This window comes from Phaenicophaeus curvirostris, chromosome 1 (assembly GCF_032191515.1).
Source record: "Phaenicophaeus curvirostris isolate KB17595 chromosome 1, BPBGC_Pcur_1.0, whole genome shotgun sequence".
Lineage (NCBI taxonomy): Eukaryota > Metazoa > Chordata > Aves > Cuculiformes > Cuculidae > Phaenicophaeus > Phaenicophaeus curvirostris.
Window position 1 is genome coordinate 23,505,679 of NC_091392.1, and position 21,254 is coordinate 23,526,932.

At 36.6% G+C, this 21,254-nt stretch overlaps 1 protein-coding gene across 4 annotated transcripts in view; it reads left to right on the forward strand.

The window, feature by feature from the left end:
- Positions 1-21,254, forward strand: part of CADPS2 (calcium dependent secretion activator 2) — a 313,820-nt gene that overhangs the window by 113,068 nt on the left and 179,498 nt on the right. For all 4 annotated transcript variants that reach the window (XM_069850643.1, XM_069850660.1, XM_069850652.1 and 1 more), the window contains exons 4-5: positions 15,152-15,232; positions 18,806-19,042. In XM_069850643.1, coding sequence (XP_069706744.1) covers positions 15,152-15,232; positions 18,806-19,042 — 318 coding nt within the window. The remainder of the gene's footprint in view (positions 1-15,151; positions 15,233-18,805; positions 19,043-21,254) is intronic.

Consider the following 21,254-nt stretch of genomic DNA (forward strand, 5'->3'; position numbering starts at 1 on the left):
TTTTCACATTCGTAAAAATAATCATTTTTAATTTACATGGATACAAAGAACAAATCATGTCTGACCAACCTGAGTGCTTTCTTTCATGAAATGACTGTGTGAATAAGGAGAGCTGTTGGTAATGTACCTTGATTTCAGCAGGGCTTTTGACATTATTGGCCACTCCATTCACTCTTGTAAGTGGAGGAAGTATGGAGGAAATTTTCTATTACAATGCTTGAAAATTGGCTAGATCACTATACTGAAAGGACTGAAAGGATGGTAGGCAGTGGTTTAAAAGCCAAGTTTGTAGCTGGAAATGTCGTAGTCCATAGTTTAGTATTGTTCAGTATTTTTATTGAAAGCTTGGATAATGAGACAGAATTTGTGGATAGCACTAAACTGAATGGGAGAGTGATGCAGCTGTCATGCTGAATGGTTAAGGATGATCCTGAGCATTAATCTAAGAGAAACCTCATGAAGTTGATCAAGGAGAAGCAGAAAGTTTTGCACCTTGGGCAGGGCAATTGGGCTTGATTACATGCTAAGAAACAACTGGCTGAGTTGCAGACCTGCTGAAAAGTATGGCATGGCATCATGGTTTGGTGGTGTGTAGGATGGATGCCAGGTTGAGTAAAAGCCAACTAGCCAAGCAACAGAACCTAGAGAGCAGTATCAAGCAGAACCTCCCTTGCTGATCAACAGAAGTCTGTGAGAGGTTTCTTAAATACTGGACAAGTTAAGGACTTACTAGCTACATGATCTTAAGCAGTATTTTTTCATTTTCCTTGTTAAGGAAGGGATGTTTAGGATTTTTATTTTTTACGGATAGGTATGTCCACATCACTAATACCACTGATGTCTGGAAAGAGGCAGCAATACAGAACATTCTCTAGCTGATGCTAAGGAATTGAACAGAAGGGGAGAAAATGGGATTCAATTTCAGTAATTTCCTAGCTTCTCTCCATCTTATTTACAAAGAACTTCAGTAGTATATTTTTCGAGTGATTTTTCCTAAAGACAAGACATTATTAGCTGTTTTTAAAAAAATATTATTATTAAAATGCTCAGATATTGTAAGTAAAATACAAATGCAGACTTTCAACTAGATAGAAATATGTTGCCAATAGTCTGAAAGAACTATTTATATGTGACTGAGTGCTTTGGTCTGGGTTTTTTTTTCATGGTTCACTTTCAAAGCATCATCTTCTATAGTTTTTTTGCAAATCTGTGATAAATCAGTTGCCACTCTGAATTTTAAGTTTTCTATCTAGTTAAGTCAACCACATATAATTATTTTGGGGGAAAATATTGGCAAGACATTCAAGGTGGTTTTGCTTAATTAATTCAATGCTCATTAACGTTTATTGCCATAATTGTGTGTATTCCCTTTGTTTTCAACACTCCAAAGAAAATCTAATCAGTGATTAATAAGGCAAGAGAACATTCTGCGTGATTTTTTTTTAAGAGAGGAGGTTAAGCAAAAGGAAAAGGGATTTCCTTCTAAAGCAGGAATAATTTTAAGAGAATATAAGACACTGTGAGCGCATTTAGTATTATAGGACATAAATATGCATATATCAACAAGGTTTGCATGCCAATCTTTGGGTTGCATTGACTATGGTAGTCTCTGTGAAGGTGGTGGGAGAGGAGGAGGCTGGAAGGTTTTTTCTGAGGATCAGGACATGAGTCATAGCTCTTTTAAAGCCCATCACTTCCTGATTAGGGTGGATGTGGGAAGGTATTCCCTAGCCAGAACCTGGAAGCATCTTGTACTGAAGGAGACAGCCAATATCTATTTCAGCAGGATCTGGGGGAAGGTGAGAGGAGGAAGAGGAACACCCATTTCTTCAATCATCTTACTCACCAGTACTGTTGGGACCTCCACAGTATTTATGATAGGCATATAGATAACTTCATAAGTGGTTTTAATGACCCTCTGGAGGCTTCTCTGTCTCTGCATTGATTACCTAGGGACCCTAGGTTTCTAACTTATATTTGATTTGGATGGTACAATAGGTTCTATGCATAACTGTTATGGTTTTTTTGCTGCCTAGCTGTAGGAAGGACACCCATACAAAAAAACAAGTCAAAGACTTGAGTGGAAAATAAATGGAAGTTAAACATTTATGATTTTGTGGTTGCAAAGTTGAGGTGGATGGCATTTTGCATAATTAGGAACAGCTGAATAATTTGACTTTTACACCATGGAAGATGCGGTGCTGTGATGAGTATGTAGAAACTGACTTGACAGCATCCCAGAGCTCCAATATGTGGATGTGAAAAATGTGATACAGATGGATAAAACACGTTTACAGTTTGACATATTACAGATCTTAAGTTTTGCTTTCCTGTTAATAAAAGAGTGATGCTTTGCTTCCACAACCTTCATTTATCTTCTCAATGTTTAAAGTTATTAGATACGTAAATAGTAAGAATCTGACATTATTCTCCTTCCTCCGCTCTCAGCACAACATGCTTTCCTCGAATTTTTGTCCTGTCCAGCAGAGGTGGTCAAATAGCATAGTCTTGACCGATAAGAAGGGCAGCCTGGGTTTTGTTTGTTGATCTGTGCAATTGTCACAAATGCCAAGAGAGCAAGAGGCAGAAATTTCCATTGCTTGTAATGACATTTTTGAGCTGTGCTAAACTTTTTTTTTTCTCTTTTATAGTCCAGTACTGAGCCACTAATGTGGATCCTAGTGTGATTCTCATCATCCTAATGTGGCTTCTGGAGTTCGATGTTAATACTTGTTGATTTAAAAACAGTGCTGTTCTTAAATAGCCAATATGCTGCCTTGTCCTCAGCACATGTCACTTTTTCCTGAATGGCCAATTCTGTAGTAAATATCGAAGGCCTAGTGTAGTTTCTGTCTGTTAAGGAGAGTGTTGCATCTTCATTCAACATCTTCATGAATATCCTGGAGAAGGAAGTGTAAGGGAATTCTCCAAGTTTACTCTTTTGGGTACTCTAATGTTACTCTAGTTGCAAGGACGTCCAGAAGGACCTTACAGAAGTGCATGGGCAAAAGCACCACAAATAAGGTCTCGTGTATCTGAATGTAGGGTAATAAATCAGTGGAGAAACAAACTAGTGCACACTCAGAGGATGCTGAACTGAGCATGGGCAGTTGCAGCTCAAGCAAGACACTTTGGGTTTCCTGTGGTGAAATCAGTAGTTCTGTGTGCAGCAGTAACATAGTTTTCCTGCTGTATGCAACCTTCTGTGCCCTTAGGTTGAGTATTCTGCAGCACTGATCTTCCCATCTTAGGGATATAAGAAAAATCAAGGAGTACTAGAAGGTGGCATTGAAAATCATGGAACCACTGTCTTTTGAAGAGAAAAAATTAGTTTGTAAGGCAACCCATTTAGAATAAAGCACAATTTGTAATTCCTTTAAAAAAAAAATTCTTGTAGCACTCATTTATAGAAGTGGAATGGCTTCTGTAAACTAGATGTTCTATGTGTTTGCTGGTCTCAGTTTCCTTATCCGTATAAGCTTTTAAGCTTTGAAGCAAGTAATATGTCTTGGTTTATGCAAGCTTTATTGCGTCTCTATCTGTTATTTACTTGGAAAAGCCAAGTAAATAACGGGTAGAGAGACAATAAATTACTTGTCTTGCGTTGACCTTAAAATAAATAGCTTCTTCTTGAACATTTTTTATTGAACAATTTATAAATGCAATACAGGTGAAAATAGGATGTGCTGTACTGTTAGAGATAATGTAAGAGAATTGCTTTTAGTTTTATTATTTAAATCTTGATGGTTTACCTAGTTGAAAGCACATGAAAATGATGCTCATGGAAGCAACAGCCATATTACTTTTAAGCACACATCAGGGTAAGTGCTGTGGGATGTGAACCACTCTTTGACACCAAGCAGTGAGTTACATTTATGCTGTTTTCAGTGTCCATGGTGGCCACTCTATTTTATACAACTAGAGGCATACTTAGAATTTTTTTTGCTTTTTGTCTAGTCTCCTTGAGTAGGGGCAACCATATGTTTAACAAATGGGTTGTAGCTGAATTACGAAGACAAGCGGAGCTACAGCCAAGACCCAAACATTGCTGAAGAAAGAGTTAACGGTTTGCAATTCTAGGATTCCACTTTATAGAACTCAGCCTCTGCTACAAAAATAATTTGAAGTGAATGTTCAAAGAAGCTAGACAAGATTAGAGAGCCTGTTCTTGCAGAAAAGGGCATCAGTGTAGTCAAAATGTTCTTGATCAATATTCTAATCAGTGTACATATACACCCATGTTTATCCAGTTCATGAAACTGATATGTCTTTACATGATTCTTTTCACTGCAGAGAAAGTCAGAAGACCACCAGAGTCATGGTGTTCAGGGACAAGCTTGTGACAGTGTATCAACACTGATATAAAATGAAAAAAATCTTCTATATAATGAATAAAATAAAATTCTGAGTCTTTTTAATGCTGATGTTTTCTTTTTAAAATTTATTTTCAATGGTTCTTTTCCCTCTCTGAATCTGGTGGTAGTAATGTCCAGGTAATACAATAATTCTAAGGCTAAGCAGAGGGTCTCTAATACTTATAAAGAACTACTATCATGAAAATACAATCCAAGAAGCACTAGCTAAAGACAAATCATTAACTGTCTAAATACTCTAAATGTAAGGTTTTCTTTCCTTGATGCCTAAGCAGACTGACGTGTATAAATAAATATTTAAAATCTTTGTATCTAGGTCAATGTATCTTTTTCACTAAAACCCCACATAGCATAATTAACAGCTTCTGTGAACTAAATAAAACTTTAACTTTCATCTTTGCATTGTATCAGTGGAAAAACTAGTAACAGATTCAGTATTGTGACAGAGTGATTTCCTCTGTAAATATTAGGGCTTAGCAATATTTCATCAATTGCTATCATCTAAATACCTAGGAAAAAGGTTATTTGTATGCATTATTGAACTGTATTTATCTACAAACCACATGTCAAGATTTGGCTGAGAAACAGATCATTTAACTCATGGAATTCAGTTAGCAGAACACTGATTTTTAATTTCATTTCAGTGATATAAAATTAATGGAAAAAATGAGGGTTTGGGGCAGTCACAAAGCAATGATATAATAGTGTGTTGTGAAAAAGACCATGCGTATAAATGAGTGAAAAACCTGTTTGAGAAGCTCTACTCAAACTCTACTCTGTGCGAAGAGTGCTGAGTGTTCAAATCCAAATAGATAAACAGAAAACTTCTTCTTTAATGTGCAAAGACATTTGCATCAATTTTCTAAGTGTTCTTTTGAGAAACTATCAGTTCGAGACAGTATATGAAAATATGTAATAAAATATCAATGACTACATTTTAATTTTGGCTAGGACAAATTTTGAACCATTAGTTTGTTTTTCCTTTTTCTTCAGTAAAGATAATATGAATAGGAGATATATGTTCTATTTGAAGGATCCTTGACGCTATTCCTAAAGAGCACATTATTTTTTGCTGTTTGGGACTTAGCATTTTGGCTAAAATTGTCTGGTGAGATCAATCAAGTTAGCTGTTAATAAAAGAGGTTTCACTTGTTAAAGTTTCTGTAAAAGTTTAATAGCAGTCAAATATGAAAGGTGATTGTTAGATAAATGATCGTTGAATAAAGTTACATTGTATCTCTGCACATCACAGAGTAAAAGGGACTGTTTCATACTAGCGATTTTTACATTACTACAGGGTGTGCATTTATTTCTCTGTATTACTACTTAGAGTGTTTGCTAAGCACAGTGAACGTTTGACCTGTGCGTATGTACTTTATGTTAAGTTTTGATTGGAGTTGACTTTGTACAAGTTCTTTTTTATTCCTGTTACATATACTGTGAATTACCTTGAAAACAGTATGTGCTTCCTTTCTATTTTTATCTCATTGAAGGTTTTCTTGGGGTTTTTGGTATTGGTAGTCCCTGAATATACTAAATTCTTATTGCAAGAGACAACTTTTCAGCCAGTGCTGAAACTCTCAAAACTGTGCTTTGTGTGTTTTCAAAGCTTGAATGTAATGAAATGCCGTGTCAAAGTCTCAACTTTGGTTATTTTTGGAAACTAGTGTCCATCCAATGACTGAGTTAAAACAGAAAAAGTCCAAGACTTCAAAATTGTATAGTTTTCAGTTTCATTTCTGAACATTTTGAGATTTTTTGCTATTTCATTGAATCAATGTAATCTTGATGTTAGATTTTTGTTTGGTTTCAATATTTTTATGAAAACTATTTTTAGAAATCAATATATAATCAGTATAATTCGTGAGTACAAACAATTAGTATAAATTATATCTTCTGCCAACTTAATCAGTCGTACATATACAAATTAATATTGAAATCACATAAGCAGGTCCAGAACTTTACAAAAATATTTTGGAGACCAAAACCTCTCACCATCTGAGATTGTGCATGGATTTTTTGAGCTTCTGGGGCTGTATGGGACTTGTAAGAATTTTTTGATTGAAGTTTTATATCTCATGGAGTTACAAAAGGTACTTAGGCACAGCTTTAGAAAACATATCTTTGATTCAGTTTTATTTTTTTATGCAACTGAAGCCACTCTTGTTACTGTTGACTGGCCTTGCTCTTTATCTGCATTTAAACTTGTTGTTAGCAATATTGGAGAATGTGATATGCTAATTGCTTGCTCTGTTTATCTTCATCCTAATTTCAAATCTGTATTACTGTATTATTGTAAAACGGCTGCCTCCCCTCCAAAAAAAAAAAAAAGAGAAAAAAAATAGTAGCAGTCAGTAAGAATTTGTATTAAAACAAATTAATTCAAACTGATGTTTGAGCTTTTTGTTGACACTGTGTTGCGGTAAAACTGAGTGATCAGGCCGGAAAGGCAATTGTGTCATCCTCTGTTAAAGGAAAATCAATAAGAAAAAGCTGTGAGGCCTGATAGTGCATTGTGAAAAGTTGTTAAAGCACCTGATATGGGTTTTTGAACTGCAGGCTTTTACAAATCTACTTGCTGCAGACAGACAGAATATAAAAATGCTTCCAGTGGTTGCTGAGTTAATTACCTGAAAATATGTACACTGATATTCCACAAGAGAAGTAATTTAAAAACTAGGTGCTTTTCCCACCACCTTTATTTTAGTTATTAACAGATTTTCTCTCCTTCCTCCTATTTTTCACTTCCATTCTGTGTTGCACATATTCTAAAATATTTCCTCAATTTATCTGCCAAATATAGCATTTTTTTGTTGTTTATTTGTGTTGACTGGCAAAGAGTGAGTGAGAAGAGGAAGATTCAGGACCTGAGTTTTTAAAGTTTTTCTGTTGCACAGTGCTGTGGGAAAGCTGTAGGATTTCACCATGAGGCAGGGTCAGCCAGCAGCATAACCATTTGTGTGATGCATTATAAGGATTTTGCAGGGTGCAGTGAACATGAATGAGTTGTAAAATAACCATTTTATTAATTGTTTTATGAATCTGAATTGATCCACTGTATCGTCTATACAGAAGGAAGATAAAAGTTTTTTAAATTGAAACTAATCAGCATAGCCTCCTCTGAAATAGAGGAATGACTATATTTTCTTTCTTTTTACAGCTGTGTCTTTCTTCCTGTGAAACAGGAGGCAAAAGGTTTATGAAAAGGTCCAGTAGAAGCTGTCCAGAAAGCTTCACGCGTCTGGGCCTTTAATCAAATCTGGTTTTCCCTCCTACTAGGGAGTGAAAGCAGTTTACTTCTGTCATGATTTTGTTCTTCAGAAGTTTAGTCCTGTTGAGTTAATGCCCAAAAGAGTCTGCTGTTTCGCATTCTCTTTTCGATTTGCAAGTCGTTGATCTTTCTACTCTTACATGTGTAGCTACTAATCTTGGTTCTTAAGTTTTGGAAACTTTGGAAGTCTCTGCAGACGGTTTGGCTTCAGCATGCAGCAGCTCTTTAATGCTGCAGACACCTTTAATTTCTTCCCAGTCTGTTCCTTTAGAGCTCCTCTGCCAGTGCAAAGATAAGAACAGGAATAAATCTTGCAGGTCTCAGAGGTGGCAGGTCTGTCTGAAGCAAAACTACATTTTTTTAGAATGAGAGATAAGAGTATCAAGGACAACAGTCTGAAAAACGCTAGGATTTGCATCTGCTACACTTACTGCCTGCTTGATTGATTGACAACCAAAATTGAGCTGTTCTGGCCTTCACTTTCTATTCCAGCCTTGCTGCTGGATGCCATTAGTTACTTCTAGAAATCTTTTTTTTTTTTTCAGCAATATATAATCACCAGACTTTAATCCAAGCCCTTTACTCCATTTGGTGTACGTTAACAGTTTTTGCCTTGCCTGTCAGACAATAGTCAAGGATGGACACTGTAGGTTACCTTCCTCACGTGGGCATCCCCAAATAACCTGTCAGCTCAGCAGGACCTAGACGTGGTTATGTGAAAAGGCTTTGGATTTTGTGTTGCAGAAATAAGAGCAAGTCCTAAAAAACCCTGTCAATTTAGTCATTAAAGGTAAAGAAATTTATATCGCTATAGTCAGGTAAATGTAATTACACTTTGATGTCACTGTGAATTAGAAAACTGCGGTGAAGCTAACCAAACATTAATAAAATAGTCATTTGGAAGAACTGTCAAGTTAGTTTGAGCACTTTGAATTAAAGAACAGTAAATTGCAATTGATACTCAAAACTTGTTTCTTGGACAAAAGGTATCTGGTTTACTTTGTGAGTAGAAGAATGCAAATGAGTGCCATGGGCTTTAGTGCATTAGCACTTTTTTTTTACCTTAAGTTGCTCTGGCATGTTAACCAGAATTTTTGCCAGTGTACCACTTTTCTTTTGCATCAACATACACAAATGTGTTGCAGCCTTTTAAGTAGTATTTGTTTTTAAAAAGTTATTATTTAAATAAGAATCACTAAGTATGCAGTCTTTTCCAACCTGTTAAAATATTTAGGCATTAATTCATTCAGATGTATTTGTTTTGTGCTGTTTAAGCACACAAGTTAAACAACAGTTTGTCAAGCAAGATATCATGCTGTTGATCCAAATTGTGATTTGGAACTCTGAAAAGCTTACAGTCTTTCTTAAATGAGCAAATAATCTGAGGAGCATAGACTCCATGCACCTTCAAGACAGAGAGCAGCACGATCTGGAAATAAGTCTGAATGTTGAAATTGATTTAGTCTCTGGTAGTGGCTGCAGCCCTATTGCTGCAAACTTCACTTTTCAAATGTTCGTAACTTGGCCGGAGTTGAGCTGGTTTTCAGAGTTGGGGCCCTGCTTATTTCAGATCCTTACTTTAAAGCCTGCTGGTGCTAGAGATCTTTGACAAGATGGTCACCGGTTTTTCTTATTATGGCTATAAGTGTCTTTTGTTTTCCCTGGCCTCTTCAGAATCAATGGTCTGTTTTGGTTGAAATTGTTAAGCAGAAATTTGGACTAGAAAACTTCACTCTGGCTTTTAGAAGTTGACATTTATGTAAGCAACTGACACCAACCTCTAATAGGAATTGTTGGGCAACCTGCGTATTGAGAACGTTCCCTTTCTATCTCTAATAATAAAGAAGTTTGTAATAAAGATGATTGCCTTTTTCAGAGTGAGAAAAAATAAAGGCAACTTCAAGAATTAATGAATAAAAACATTTTCAAATGAATAGATTGATGTCTAACAGTGGCAGATTTATTTTAGAAAGCTGTTTTTATATAGCACCACTGAGAAAAAAAAAAAGATAAGCAGATTTTTTTTAATAAGAAGTAGGTTCTAATTCAACCAAGTGTAGTCATTCATAACTACAGATTTTTCTGAAGAAGCTTTTAAAATTCAAGTAATCATCTTTGCAGAAAGAAAGGGCACAAGTGACAGCTGTCTTATTCACACTCATGCTCAGTTGGGAAATTTCCTACTGAATTAAATAGCCTGCAAAAAGAGAGTCAGTCTCTGCTTAGGTGTTACAAGTTCAGGGGCCAGATATATAGCCATTGTAGAAAACTGAAAAGTTTTTATTAAATGGACTTTATAATGTACCCTCTTTTAAATTAATCTCTAAGGCTATAACTTCTTTTAAAAAACATGCCTTCATATTTAAGGGTGGGAAGCATGTATTGCCATGTAAATGCCAACTAATCATTTAAAAACAAACAAACAACCCCCCAAAACCAAACCACCTTTACTTGAATTTTAAGTGATTACCAACTAGTGATTTTTTAATGATAATGAGTTTAGAAAGCTGCCTGGAGGAGAAAGACCTGGGGGTGTTGGTTGACAGCGACTGCACATGAGCCAGCAGTGTGCCCAGGTGGCCAAGAAGGCCAATGGCATCTTGGCTTGTATCAGAAACGGTGTGACCAGCAGGTCCAGGGAAGTTATTCTCTCCCTGTACTCTGCACTGGTGAGACCGCTCCTCGAATACTGTGTTCAGTTCTGGGCCCCTCACCACAAGAAGGATGTTGAGGCTCTGGAGCGAGTCCAGAGAAGAGCAACAAAGCTGGTGAAGGGGCTGGAGAACAGGCCTTATGAGGAACGGCTGAGAGAGCTGGGGTTGTTTAGCCTTGAGAAGAGGAGGCTGAGGGGAGACCTCATTGCTCTCTACAACTACCTGAAAGGAGGTTGTGGAGAGGCGGGAGCTGGCTTTTTCTCCCAAGTGACAGGGGACAGGACAAGGGGGAATGGCCTCAAGCTCCAGCAGGGAAGGTTCAGGGTGGACATTAGGAAGAAATGGAATGGTTGGACTTGCTGATCTCTTAGGTCTCTTCCAACCTGGTTATTCCATGATAGTTCAGTTGCAATACTGTGAATCTGAGTTTCTATTCTGCAGTAATACATTTCTTTGCACAATGTCATATACTGCAGTAATACAACTTCTTTGCACAATGTCATGTACTTTTCTAGTTTTTATTTACAGGTGGAAAATTACTACAATGATTGTGGTAACTGTATATTCCACAGATATTTTGGGTATGGGTTTGATCCATGCATAACGCATTAAGGAGAAGGGTACGCTTAATTTTAACTCTTGTCACCACTTCCCACCTATACAGTGGGTTTTATCAAGTAGACACAATTCACAAATTCTAAATGCTAACTGCGTTTTCAGAATCTACACAGTCTTACTGTTCCTGTCGCTTCAGATTCAGTAGATATATAAGGTATGATTGATTACACGTTCATAATCACAGGCTACTTTGCTCACAATTTTGTGTGTGTATGTGTGTTTTGTTGGTTGAATTTAGAATAAAAGCAGGCAGAATGGCCTTGCATGGAGCATGGTATCAAAGTTACTGTTTTTCTTAGTTACTTTGTTCTGCATATGGAAAAAAAAAAGAAAAAAATCAACAACTCTACTACTTATTAGGACAGCTGTGAGTGACCTATCAGTCATTCATACCTTGGCTTTTATTGTAAAGCAGTAAAGTACTTTTATAAGTAAAGCAGTGTTCTTTGGTGTTTCACCTCTTCAGCTTCATTCCATACCTTAAAAAACATCATTACATATACATCAACGAAACCATTAAAATGTATAACTATATCAGGAAGAAGACTGAAGTTTAAAAACAGGTAGGGATATAAGCACATTTTTAAGTACTTAAGAAGAGGTAATGGGAAGCAATGCATAGTGCTGCGGTTTCACTGTAGCTGGCAACTAAGTACCATGCAACTGTTTGCTCACCCCCTCCCACTCCTGGTGCAATGTGCAGGGAGATTTTATTAAAAAAAACACTGTAGCTTGTGGGTTGAGATAAAGTCAGTTTAGTGGGACCGCAAAGGAAGGTATAATAATAATAAATTATGATAATAATATAAAGAGTATACAAAACAGGGAACGTACAATGCAATTGCTTGTTGCCTGATGCCTAATACCCAGCTCATTTTCGAACAGCAATCCCTCCCCAGCTGGCTCCACTCAGTTATATGCTGAGCGTGATGTTGTATGGTATGGGATATCCCTTTGGCCAGGTTGGGTCAGATGTCCCAGCTATTCCCTTCCCGGCTTCTTGTGCCCCTCCTCACCACTAGAGCATGGAAAGCTGAAAGTCCTTGATTTAGTATTAAGCACTGTTTAGCAACAGTTTAAAACCTCAGTACATTGTCAATGTTATTCTCATACTGAATCTAAAACACAGCACAATACTAGCTACTCAGGAGAAAATTAACCTTTATCCCAGCTGAAACCAGGACACAGAGTTAAGGAAAAAATTATAAGGTTTACAAAACCAGGTTACACCTTTATTAATATAAATTATTATTTTGTGTGTTTTTAAATGGAAAAGTAACTAAGTATCAGTCTTTAAACAGAAACTTTTGCCTCTTCAAATGAGTTAATAACAGAGACAGTAATTTAAGTTGTACCTTCACGCAGGAAAACATTTTAGCTTTATTCTGCTCACCCATACCTTCTGTTTTGCAGAAATCAAAACTCAGTCATCCACATTAATTTCAAGCAGATATTTTTCGTGCAACTGACTGTCATGGGACGTATTATTAAAATAATGTTGACCTTCTCTTAGCCCAAAACGGAAAACAAAATTGGTTTTCATGTTAGACTGACTTTCATACTGATTAAACAATAACTGCAAAAATTATGTGGTTATAATGGAAAGGAAAATAGAATTTAGAAATACTCTTGGTGATGAGTTCAATAAGCAGTTTCTTACTCTATTAAGAAATGAAAGAATACCAGTTTGGGGGTTTATTTGAAATACTGTAAGTGTAGGTTTTCTGCAAAACCTAAAATACTTGCTTTCATTGAGGAAGCCTCTTTTGGGGATGCCATCAGGTTTCTTTCTCTTGCTTTCTGGTAGTTCCTGCAAGAATCTCAAGAGACATGAAATTGCACAGGTAACAGATTGCATCGCTTCAATCGCAGTGCAAAACTGTTGCTAAATGTGGTCATATTTGCAGGAAGTATAGTGCTGTAATTTACCTGTAAGCACTTCTTAGTGTATTTTAACTATTTCTTATTTTTTTTCAGTTGGATTTTGAAAGAAAAAAGCATCTAATTTTCATCAGCACCTTGGTTCAATAAGATTGAACAGATTTACCTGAGAAGCATTTCAAAAGAGATGGTGTTATGTATTTGGCCTGATGTACTGAATAGCAGTCTTACTTAAACACCGTAGTTTAATGTAATGAATCATTTACCAAACTAGTTGTGTGTACTTTAGCTGAAGGTCTTATTTAATTAGGGAACCAAGTTTTGCCAGTTTACATACCTAATAATTTTTTTTTCTTTTTGTTTTGTGAAGAACAATTCAGGTATGCTTAAATCTTAGCCACATACTAAATGCACTAAGGTTGTATCAGCACGTAGGAGCATGTCTGTGATTAGTCCTAGGGACAGAGCAATCTGAGAGTCCTCTGCTGGGACTCTCTTTGTTCTTGTTTGGCTTTTATTCAGATAAGAGAACAAGTTGTGCTTGCTCTTTTCCAGATGCATCACTCTTCTTCCTCTTAACAAAATGTGCAGGCCAGTGTGTTGAGGTGAAGCCCCACTTCATCTACACTTGTCCCCTTCACCCTTAAAAAGTAAACGGGAAAAATTAGTTGGGGCATCTCTTTTCTGTTGAGACCCTGTTGTTCTGCTGAAGCGAAGAGATGTGTCCTTCTCCTTTACCCCCCTGATTGAAGTCAGATGTTTAGTCATGACTGTTCCCTAGGTATGAAAATACTGAAGGCTAAAAAGCTGGATATGCCTTAATGTGAACAGTTGGCCAGTATCTGGGGGAAAGAACTATGTGAGTGAAATAATACCGTAAGTAGAAGGCATAGCCACACAGTTTTCTTTCCCTGTACCAATTTATTACTATACCAGCACTTACTGCACCAAAGAGCAATTTTTCACAGAATCACAGAATCACAGAATAACCAGGTTGGAAGAGACCTGCCGGATCATCGAGTCCAACCGTTCCTATCAAACACTAAACCGTATCCCTCAGCACCTCATCCACCCGTGCCTTAAACACCTCCAGGGAAGGTGACTCAACCACCTCCCTGGGCAGCCTCTGCCAGTGCCCAATGACCCTTTCTGTAAAGAATTCTTTCCTAACGTCTAGCCTAAACCTCCCCTGGCGGAGCTTGAGGCCATTCCCTCTTGTCCTGTCCCCTGTCACTTCGAAGAAGAGGCCAGCACCCTCCTCTCCACAACGTCCTTTCATGTAGTTATAGAGAGCAATGAGGTCACCCCTCAGCCTCCTCTTCTCCAGGCTAAACAACCCCAGCTCTCTCAGCCGCTCCTCATAAGGCCTGTTCTCCAGCCCTTTCACCAGCTTTGTTGCTCTTCTCTGGACTCTCTCCAGAGCCTCAACATCCTTCTTATGGTGAGGGGCCCAGAACTGAACACAGGATTCGAGGAGCGGTCTCACCAGTGCCGAGTACAGAGGGAGGATAACCTCCCTGGACCTGCTGGTCATGCCGTTTCTGATACAAGCCAAGATGACGTTGGCCTTCTTGGCCATCTGCTGGCTCATATTCAGTTGGCTGTCAACCACCACCCCCAGGTCCCTCTCCTCCAGGCAGCTTTCTAGACAGACTTCTCCTAGTCTGTAGCACTGCATAGGGTTGTTGTGCCCCAAGTGCAGGACCCGGCATTTGGCCTTGTTAAACCTCATGCCATTGGACTCTGCCCAGCAGTCCAGCCTGTTCAGATCCCTTTGCAGAGCCTCCCGACCCTCCAGCAGATCGACACTTCCACCCAGCTTAGTGTCATCCGCAAACTTGCTAAGGGTGCACTCGATGCCTTCATCCCGGTCATTGATGAAGACATTGAACAGGGCTGGACCCAGCACTGAGCCCTGTGGAACCCCACTTGTCACTGGCCTCCAGCTGGATTTCACACCATTTCCCACCACTCTCTGGGCCCGGCCATCCAACCAGTTTTCCAACCAGTTTTGCAGACATATTCTAAGTCAGTCTGTCAGTCATGGAGAAATATTTTACGCTGCTATTTTCTTAAGCAAATTATGTTTTTTTCTGTTTAGCCTGAGTGTTAAAAACCCAAGAGAATTCTGGCTACCCTTCAGTCACCCTGACTGCCATGGATATCTGTTGGACGTAACATTTTTTATATCGTGCTAAGACTCAAAGCCATGTATTTGCTTAGTGTTTTGCGGATTTTAAGATGAAAAGTAAATGATTCATTTCTATTTTGTTTTTAACTACATTCCTTGCTATAAAGTTTAAATATAGTGCATGTTCCTCATTGTTAACTTTTATTTTTGTTCTGTGTCCAAGTTGGATAATGGAGATGAGCAAGCAGCCCAGATCAGACGTGAACTAGATGGACGACTACAATTAGCAGAACAAATGGCAAGGGTAAGCAGTGTTTTCATATACCAAAAATATGTTAGATACATGTGGGACAATACATAGTGTGTAGCAGAACAGTGTAAGAAGAAGAACATTTGGAAACGTAGTAGCCTGGCAGATGGCCTTTCTCTGCTCTGCGATGTATGTGTCAACAGGGGTAGGCAGAAAGCAAGGCTTGGGCTTGGAACATTATATGCTGTGTGATCCTGCGTTTCCTTCATCAGCCAGTCCAGTGGTGGAAAAAAGCATATATTAGTTGTACATTTGGGGTTATGTATTTAGGAACTAACATAAGTAATCTTTTATATACAGAAGTGCATTGTACTGTGCTTAGGCTATAATCATAAAGTTTATGTCTTACTGCAGGTTATATGTGATATGCTTTTTAAGTATGTATAATGGAGTTTACATTTATAAGTTAAATCTAAGTTCATAATGGTTGTATTAATATTGCAAGGAACAAAACTATGAGTGAGTCTTGTAGTTACAATTAGTGGTGATTGAGTAAATGATAAATTCTTTTAAATTAGAAAGCTAAGCCTATTTTTCTCTCCTATAGCTTGTATTTTGTTTCATTGGGCAGAATTATGCCCTTCTATATTAAATGTCACAGGTGGGATGGGATTGTCCCTGGCCATATCTTACTAAAATTTGGTGAAAGCCACCTCTTTCACAGAAAGTCAGTCTTAAATCTATTCAGTCTTCTGTGAAGCCTGGTCTTATAATTAAAGTTGTCCAATAAACCTGTGTTTGCTTTGTTGCTCTCTTGCCTTTAGCTCTAGAAGTTACAAAATACTGGAAGCATGTATGTTATACTTTGTGTGTACAGAAACATGTATTTTATATTTTAAAGCCACTGAAAATTGCTTGTTTCTTTAAAAAGAAAAGAAGTATCATTTAGGTCTATGAGCTTCATAAATAACAACTTAGAGGTGCAATCTTCCAAAAAGAAACAAAATGCTGTCCGTAGAAGTTTGGTGGTTTTGTTTGGTTTTTTTGCATGGAATAAGGAACTCCATGTCCTACATGGTACATCCAAGTCATGAATCGGAGTTTTCATACATGCCTTTTAAGATACTAAAATGTAGAATTTTTCTGTAATGGACTTTATGAGCTAGTCCTAATTCTAGTAGCTCTGGGAATTATTAAGGTAGTTGAAGCCATTGCAAACAAATGCTGCAAAATATGAACTTTATTCTCGCAGCTCAAAAATACAGTAAAAGCTTTTTAATATTGGATTATGTATTCTACCATCTTTGTTCTTAAAGAAAAAAATTTTCAGTGGTTGCCTGTCTGTAGGAGAATTATTAAATTGCAGTCTCAAAAGATCAGTGCAGCTAAAGAGAAATCTTTGTGTATAGCTTTTTTATTTTTATTGAGGCCTCATGCATGGTTCCCATAATACATTGTCTGCTGATTTTACAAGTTGTTAGTTATGTTTGAGAATATTATTTTAGCAAAACGACAATTTAGCCTGTCTAATGGAGGCAAGAAATATGTTCATCTATGACGGAATAAAATCAATGGGAAATTTGTGCATCTGTTTACCTATCTATTTCTTTATATGATTAAATTTAAAGTAGTTGAAATACATGTATGACCTAATGGTATTTTCTACCTATTGTAACTGTTGCTATGGTTTTCTAACGTAAACTTTCATGTGATCCTATGAAAATAATACCCAGTGTCTTTTCTCATTGAGAAATACATACACTGAAAATCGATTTTATCACTCTCAGATTCTATACCCAAAGTCTGATGTGTATGTCAGCCTGATCAGTGTCTGCATCTGTCACCAAGGTCTTTGTTTCAGGATATAAATTACAGTGTGTTGCAATCGGGGTTCTGAAAATTCCAGTGCAGTGCTGAGGGATGTGTTCTTCAAACAGTCTGGGCTTTTCAAATCAACGTAATTACATTCTTGTGCATATGCACTAAAACATAGTGGAAACCCCCCACTATTATTGCTGTATCTCTAAATTATTTTAAACATTATGTGCTATAGCAATTTGTTACAAATTCAATGTCTAAAAAAAAAAGCAAATAAAAGATAGGGAGTGGTGTTCTTTATGGAAGATCCTCACCCTTATTTTGTTAGAGAGAGAAATGGCTACATTGAGATTTTACAGAAATGAAGGCCTCTCTGTATTCTGATAGTGCTGTCTTAAATCATGGAAGATTATAGTAATACAAAATATGCAGCAAAAAGCATTATAAAAAGCTTCCTCAATTTTTACATTGGAGTGGAAAAAACATCTTAACAAGAAGAAAGATCTTTTAACAACATAGTAACAGTGTTCTGTGTTGTCATATTATTATTTGAATGATCCTCACAGGATAAGACACAGTTTGAAAAACATTCTGAAGTGAAGTGGTTTTGACCAGAGTACCCTGAACCTGACCCTGTGGGGTTTTTTTTCTAACTATAAATATCCTTTTTTTTTTTTTTTTCCCCACTTTTTCAGTCCATAGTATACTGGCTCTGTAATGCTGTAATGAGCCAAACCACTCAACTTGCTGCAGCTGTTTAGGGTCGTGGTCAACATGCTTGGTATTCATTATTGAAGCAAAATCCACTGCCAAAGTTTTCATGGAAAACATTTTATGGTATTCCTTATAACAACTAATGATAAAAATTGTCTGGTGTAGACTACCTTTGCTGATAATACATGGGGAACAGTGTTTGTTTCTTGTTTATACATCAAAAATATTTCAGAATAATTTACATTTTTGTTCAATCTTGAGTAACATTTTCTCCCAGGCTACTCTATATTCAATATTGGGGAAAAAACTTATATAAAATTGGCTCTTTATGTGTGGATATATGCAACACATATGTTTATATATTCTCTCTCTGTTATAAACACAATACTTAAACACTATTAGCCTATAGAGAAAAAAAATGTTGTGTTTAAGTTCTCTCTGAGAATTGTGTTTAGAATAATCTCACATGTAATAATTCAGCATTAGTTTGAAAATGACTGTCTTATTATTAAAAACAGAAATAAACAATGATAGGAATTTCATGTCATGTTTGTAGTTGGACAGCTTAATATTTGAGGAATGAATGTAATTAACCTGGTTTTGGTAGCATAGGAAAGAGGTGAAGTACCAAAATTATTAGTGGGCCATATGTTTTGTCAGCTTTTAAAATACTTGAAGGTAACATTAATGGTATATTGTCAATTATGTTAGAAATAACTAGTGTGCACTTATTCAGCCTGGGTTTATGCTTAAATGATTTGGGGGGGCGGGGAGAGGATTCTGTTTTTACAAATGCCTCTTACTTTATTTTTTTTACATGTTCAAAATGATATTTTTTCTGCTATATTTGAGGAATATGATGGAATTCTCTGTTCGAGTAACATTTCTTCTTGTCAAAATTAACTGTATTTATGGGGCAGAATTAGTCTTCCCCTTACTGTTTCAAAGGTATAAAAATAGATGGCCACTGGGATGAAGACTTTTCTAAGATATTAAGTATCTCTTAACTGAGAGCAAATCAGTAAATCAACATGACATATACTGTGGGGTGATTTTTTTTGTATCCTCTTTAACTTTTAAAATATGTCTTCCAAGGAAAGAAAATTCCCAAAATTCATAACAAGAGATATGGAAAACATGTACATAGAAGAGTTGCGGTCTTCAGTGAATTTGTTGATGGCGAATTTGGAAAGTCTTCCTGTGTCTAAAGGTGGGCCAGAATTTAAACTGCAGAAGTTAAAACGATCACAGAATTCTGCATTCTTGGACATAGGAGATGAAAATGAAGTTCAGCTGTCAAAGTCTGATGTGGTCCTCTCCTTTACATTAGAGGTAATCACATACTGCACAGAAAGCTTTTTGACAGTTTAAATTACTAGATTATCTATGTCTTGATACTTTCTTGTTATTGGTCCTTCCTTGGCATTTTTAAAATTTAAGTTAAAGAAGTAAATTGTTCTTGGTCTCTTTAATAATTAGGAGTTAGAATACAGCTACATAACGCATTTTCCTTTTGCAGCAGTAGTTGAGTTTAGGCCCAGACAGCAATGTTGACAGGTAAATCACCCACACACACGTAATTTCAAATTAATTCCAGTCCATTAAATGCCTAAGTGTATTTTTAAACATAATAATGAAAATTGTCAGGAACTCATGAATAGAATGTTATAAACAAGTTGTATTTTCTCACTGAAAGATTTAGAGAATGAAGAAGAAAATTTTACCACTGGTCATAGCAGATTTTTTTGGATTTCTGCATTTTCCTCAAGAAACCAGCTCATGTTTTCTGAGATCCTGCAGGAAGTCTGGTCTACAGGGATGCAGTCCTAATCCATTTAGAGCTCAACTGACTTAAAGAGGAAACCACAAATACAGTTAGTTACTTAAACACATCCGATGACAGTGTCATAGCTCAGGTCCAATTCTGCAAATGTGCTTATCAGGAAGCACTTATCTGTCTTTCAGTAATAATAGAACTGAAATATTTCCAGAGAATGTATTTTGTATTTATTGATCAAAAGGTGCCACACTTGTGTTATGCACTTGAAGTGGATTTAGTTTGTTTAAGACAATAGATAATGTTACAGAACAAGTCAAGTGATTTAAAACAAACAAAAATAAGTTGTGTGTCTTTTAAACAATATTTTTCCTTAAGTGAAATAAATATCTGCTTTTTTCATGCAATGCTGAAAATTCAGATCTATTTTTCTATCCCATGTGATCAATATGCACATAGAATTTGAAAAAATGACAAAATGGACATATGAAAAAGTTTAAACCCTTTGCATAACAGAGAAATTATCTCGCTGTATGCAATTTTAATATTACTAGCTAATAATGTAAAGACCCAATATCAGCTTTCAAGGAATTGTAAGATCCTTCATTCCGTTCATCAAGTGTGTAAAACTGGAGTGCAGGCCTTAGTACTGAAGTGTATGAAATGATGAAATTGTTTTAGAACTCCTGTACTGAATCCTATGCATCTCCATCAGGCGTGCTGGGTCTTCCTCAAGTGACATACCAAGCCTGGAATGGTCCTTAAATAGCTATAACTAAGAGTACTTAGCTATAGTACATAAAAAGTACTTGGAAAAGTTTCTTGATAATGTTTTTTGTTTTCAAGAAAGCTTGCTTGGTGAGGGATGTAAGAAGAAGAAAAGCTTCCTCTGTGCCTATAGGGAGAAATATTAAATACGTACTAAAAATGATGTGATATTTGAGGGGAATGCACACAATGACTGAAACAGTCATTAAATAGAAAATGATAGTATATATAATGCCCAATAAATTTAGAGCAGTTTTGCCTTGCTTACAGCTCTTCTCCTCTCATACCAGAAATGTAGACTGTTAGGTCTTGTGGACTTAGCCTTTTTTTTCCCCATTACCAGCAGAGAAAACAGATGTTCTACAAGGTTATTAATCTACAGTTCATCCTGGGCAAGGCAATGTATTACAGTTTTACTTTACAGGTGCATATCTTACCCTTGAGAAGCTAAATCTCAGAGGACAGAAAGGCAAATGAAACAGCTGAACTGATATTCCTTTAGACTGAAACATGGAAGTTCTGCTCTTTTTCAATGCAAATGAGGAAATAAGAAAAGCTGATTGCATGTCCTTGGAGACAGAATCCTTTATCTCTAGAAAACGTGAGGTCATATATGCACAATTTCACATTTCTTGAATGAGCATTTAATGTCTTTCGGGATGTGACAAGTAAAATATAAGGTAACCAGCAAAATACCCTCAAATGGCTGCTGCACAGGAGCATGAAGGAACAGGTAACCCATAACATCACTAAATATTAGGACAAGAAAAAAACGTTCAATTAAACTATCTTGGTGAGGGGAAGTGGTTCATGCTGCCACTGCATGTCATTATTAAAACAGAACATCAAAACACTTAATGTCTAGAATGTTCTGGTGGGAATGGACCTTGCTGTCTAAGATAAGAGAAAACCTGTGAATCAATACAAGGAACAGTAACTATTTTTGCAAGTTGGCTATTTCCTCAAATGGCCTATTTGCATAAATTTATAAAAGAAAGA